At 49.4% G+C, this 3,900-nt stretch overlaps 1 protein-coding gene across 1 annotated transcript in view; it reads left to right on the top strand.

The window, feature by feature from the left end:
• Nucleotides 1–273: 273 nt before the first annotated feature.
• Nucleotides 274–3,900, top strand: part of LOC104403294 (serine/threonine-protein kinase 32A) — a gene marked incomplete at its 3' end in the record, with an annotated part of 11,131 nt that continues 7,504 nt past the window's right edge. Inside the window, exon 1 of the mRNA XM_010011376.1 lies at nucleotides 274–325. Coding sequence (XP_010009678.1) covers nucleotides 274–325 — 52 coding nt within the window. The remainder of the gene's footprint in view (nucleotides 326–3,900) is intronic.

The raw sequence follows: 3,900 nt of genomic DNA, 5'->3' as shown, positions 1-3,900 counted from the left end.
ACCCTGTGATGAGCTGCTCGCCTCGTGTGTGAAGGTCTGACCCTTTCCTCAATGCTGCTGAGCACTTTTCCTTTCTGGAGAGCACAGCCTGCTCATAAAGCCCTGGCGGTGGCACTCAAGTGGGCAAATCTCCTGCCTTCTCCAGGATGCAGCAGCAGAACGTTGCCCAGGACTGCTGGGAGTGACCCGTGGGAAACGCCATCCCGAAGGCATTGGCTTTGTGGCGGGTGGCCCAAGAGCAGTGGAGAGAGCTGAGCCTGGCCTGAGCATATCATGGGAGCAAACGCCTCCAGCAAGTCACCGCCCTTCGATGAAAACGCAGATGGTAAGAGCTCTTCCCAGTTGTCTTGAACTGCAGAGTCACCACCAGCTCCCTTGCCAGGGTTGCAAACACCTAGAGGTCTTGGTTAACCAGAGGCATATCAGTGTCTGCTGCAGCAGCATGTTCTTCATTGCCTGCAGAGCTGTGGTCCAGTGTCAGGTGGTCCTTTTGCCTCCTCTCTCTGCAGCTGGGCACTGGGAGAAAGTTGTCAGACGTCTGGTTTTGAGATGTCTCTGGGATGCTGTGTGGCACTTCCAAGGCAGTGAAGAAATGCTGTGCTTGTGGAGGTGGAAGAGGTTTGTTCTGGAGACCAAGCACAAAGAGGATGAGTATGAACTGTGGTGGGAAGATGGCTTGAGCAATGCGTGTTCCTGTCCCTGCTTTGAGCTTGGTGGGAGGGACACAGAGAAGGACCTGGTCAGCAGAGGTGGAGGTGTCCAGTGCCTGCCCTGCTGGGCAGCTCTACTCACTGGCACTGGGAGACCTGCGTGAGGGCTTGGTTGGCTGGAAAAGGAGAATACATTGCTGAGAGCAGTACCGGAGGCCAGTGTCACTGTGCTGCCAGAAGTATAGAGTCAGTCATTACAAGATTGTTCCATAAATGTATTTTCTATTGCATGACTCAGCTTGCCCACTGCTATATGGGCTTTCACCTGGGGCAATAAATCTTCTCAGGCCAGTGATTTCTTATGAGAGCCAGTTCTGTGCTTGGAAGGGGCTTGGTTTCTGCAAACAAAACCTGGCAGCACATGAAGCCCCTTTGAGCCCTGTGGCAAAGGGCACTGGGCTTCCCAAGTGTGAAATGCTGTGCCCCAGGCTCAGTGTGTTTGTGTCGTGCTGGGAAGTCAAGGGAAGGGCTCACTCCAGACCAGCACTGCACCTCGAGTGGTTCAGTATTGAGCTGTTGAGTTTCAGTGAGCTCAGGGGTCACCCTTGCACCCAGATACAGTGTCCAGACTGGTGCAGTTGTGCTTTCATGGCTCTGCCCAAAATTAAAAAGTGGCAGTATATTTTTTCTGTAATTAGTTGTATTTTAATGCATGGGGGGAGAGAGAAACTCAGCTGAAATGGGGATGTCCTATATTCACTTTTCCATTTTCTTGGCAAACTTATGACCAGAGACTGCATCACCTTCAGTGTCACAATCTTGTCATTCAGTTAAGAGCTGCTGGGTACAGCAGGAAGCAGGACGCCTCCTCTGCTTCATGACACCGTCAGGTCACTTCCCTGGGCTGAGGCTGGTGGGGAGCAGCTCCACCTCTTCGGCTGTGCCACAGAGAGACTTTTCCTTTGGGACCAATGTAGGTATAAACAGCAACAGTGTGAGTGGTGCCTGGTCTCCGGTGCACAGCCCAAATCCCACCTCTGCTGGTCTCACGAGTATTTTGCCATTGCACCTGAGCATTGGGTCTGCCTCTCAGAGAACTGTGCTTAAAACCCCCCAGCAAAACCTCTTGTAGAATACTTAGGCAGTTGCAACAAGGTGAAACCTTTTGCAAAACAGGGTTGTGGAAGAGCTGACTTGAGGGTGAAAACATCTGGATTTATATTGTGCTGTAGTGGACAACCTTCTGCTGTGCAGGGACAGGCACACAACAGGGCCCATGCTCGCTCGTTGTCCTTTGAATCTCACACATAGTCACGATGCCTCCTGCATGTTTTTCCAAATTGCTGTTGCTGTAATTTGACTATTTTCTGTGGCACCATAATTATTATTTGTCAGGTGACCCCCCTGAGGGGCTCTGTTTGCCTTTGGCTAGAGCAGGATGACAGTAGTATTTTTGTCTCAGTGTTTCCTCTGAGTAGGCACAGTTGTGGATAATAAGCTAGTGAGATGAAAAGAAAATGTAATGAACAGAAGGTTCAGGGGTCCAAGGCGATCTCAGCTCCTGATGCAGTCAGGATGAGACCACGTTAAAGCCGGATTTTGTTTGTGCTGCTTCTGGGCACAAGGGTGTGGAAAGCATCCTGGGGGATGGCAGCCAGATATTCTCCCCAGCTGGGCAGATCTGATGGGAGAAGCAGAAATAGATAGCAGGTGAGGGCAATGGCTGGCTGAGATGGACATATGTCATTCTGTGGGCCTTTGCTGATGTCCTCTCCAGCCCACCGTCAGCTGCTCTGCCTTTAAATCGCCCTGGGACTGAGAAGTGCATTAGATCAGTCTTTGTTTCTCCTCCTGGGTCTGCGCCGAGTTCAGGTCCCACACACAGAGAGACACATATTATCATTCCTGATCTGATGGCAGCACTTGTTTTCCTGAGGCTATAGAGCAGAGAAGGGACAGAGGGCATATAATGAAAATGGGGGAAATTAGTGAAAAAAGAAGTTGAGTCCTACCAGACCATGCAGTGTTGTGCTGGCTGTACTGGGGTGGGCAGGGGTGGGACAACCTGAGCCCCAAGAGCATCAACTTCCACTTGGCAGGTAGAGTCTGGGGCTTTGGCAGGGTTGACTTGTCTCCAATAAGGATGTGTTTTGGGGCTGGTTAGATTCTGCATTTTTTTTAATCCAGATATTGTTCCTTGAACCTGGGTTTAGAAATACAACCCCTGCTTCCAAAATAGTATTTCTTGTTCATGCTTCAGTTACTCCTTTAGAGCAATTCTATTATCTTCTTTGGCATCTCTTAAACATAATCTGTCTGAGTTGGCATATTGCATGAATTTTCTCTCTGAAGGGCAAATGCTTCAGCTTTTTCATTGTTTCAGATGCCATCAGGCAGTGAAATGAGGCTTGTCAAATCTGTAGATGCGGATTCAGGATGAAGAGCATGTGTTTGGTTCCTGATTTGGACACCACAAATTTCAGTACTCTGGAAGTGAGACACTGGATTGGCTCACTGTGAAAACTGGGGATAGTAGGAAAGCTAAAACAGAGGTTAAATGTGATTGTGCCTAGTTTGAGAGTTAAAGGCATGCACGTTAGCTGTCTTGTGATCAGCTCAGCTATTTATTAAAAGACAAGGACCTTCCCCTGGTGCCTTGAAGGGTGTCTCTGCGGTTTGGTTCAGCCAGCAGCGAGACCTTCCCTCTTGGAGAAGCATTAGCAGGATCCAGAACATTCAACTCAGTAGTCACTGCTGTGGTGCCTTATCCAGCAAGCGGCAGCAGGGTTTGAGCCCAGCGCAGTTAAACTGTGTTTGCTGTATGGTAATTTGATTTGCTGTTTCTCTGGATCTATTTATTGCCTGAGAGGAAACGCAGGCAGCTTCATTTTGGCTGATCACTTGATATGTAATGTCCTTCAGATTGGCCCTTACAGAACATTCTCCCTCGCTGTGCAGATGCCCAGCTCCCAGCTCCATCCCCAGTCGGAGGCCAGGAGGTGAAATGCACATTCACGTTCCTCCCTCCTGTCCCAGTGCATGGTCTGCAAAGCTGCTGCTCTTCTGTCTCCCTTCTGAGCAGAAACAACCATTCTGGATGATGAGTGGCAGTGGAGCTTTGCTGTGTTTATCTTGCTTAGTTATCACACAGCTGTCTAGAATACCTCAGGGAGATGAAGATCCAGCTGCCCATCGATGTCTTCACCTGGTATAAGTGTCTGATGGACTAAATTTGTTTGCATTTGTTTTC

The sequence above is a fragment of the Nestor notabilis genome, unplaced genomic scaffold (assembly GCF_000696875.1).
Source record: "Nestor notabilis isolate BGI_N333 unplaced genomic scaffold, ASM69687v1 scaffold29153, whole genome shotgun sequence".
Classification (NCBI taxonomy): Eukaryota; Metazoa; Chordata; class Aves; order Psittaciformes; family Psittacidae; genus Nestor; species Nestor notabilis.
The sequence above is the reverse complement of the archived record's forward strand: the minus strand, read 5'-3'. Positions and strand labels throughout refer to the sequence as shown.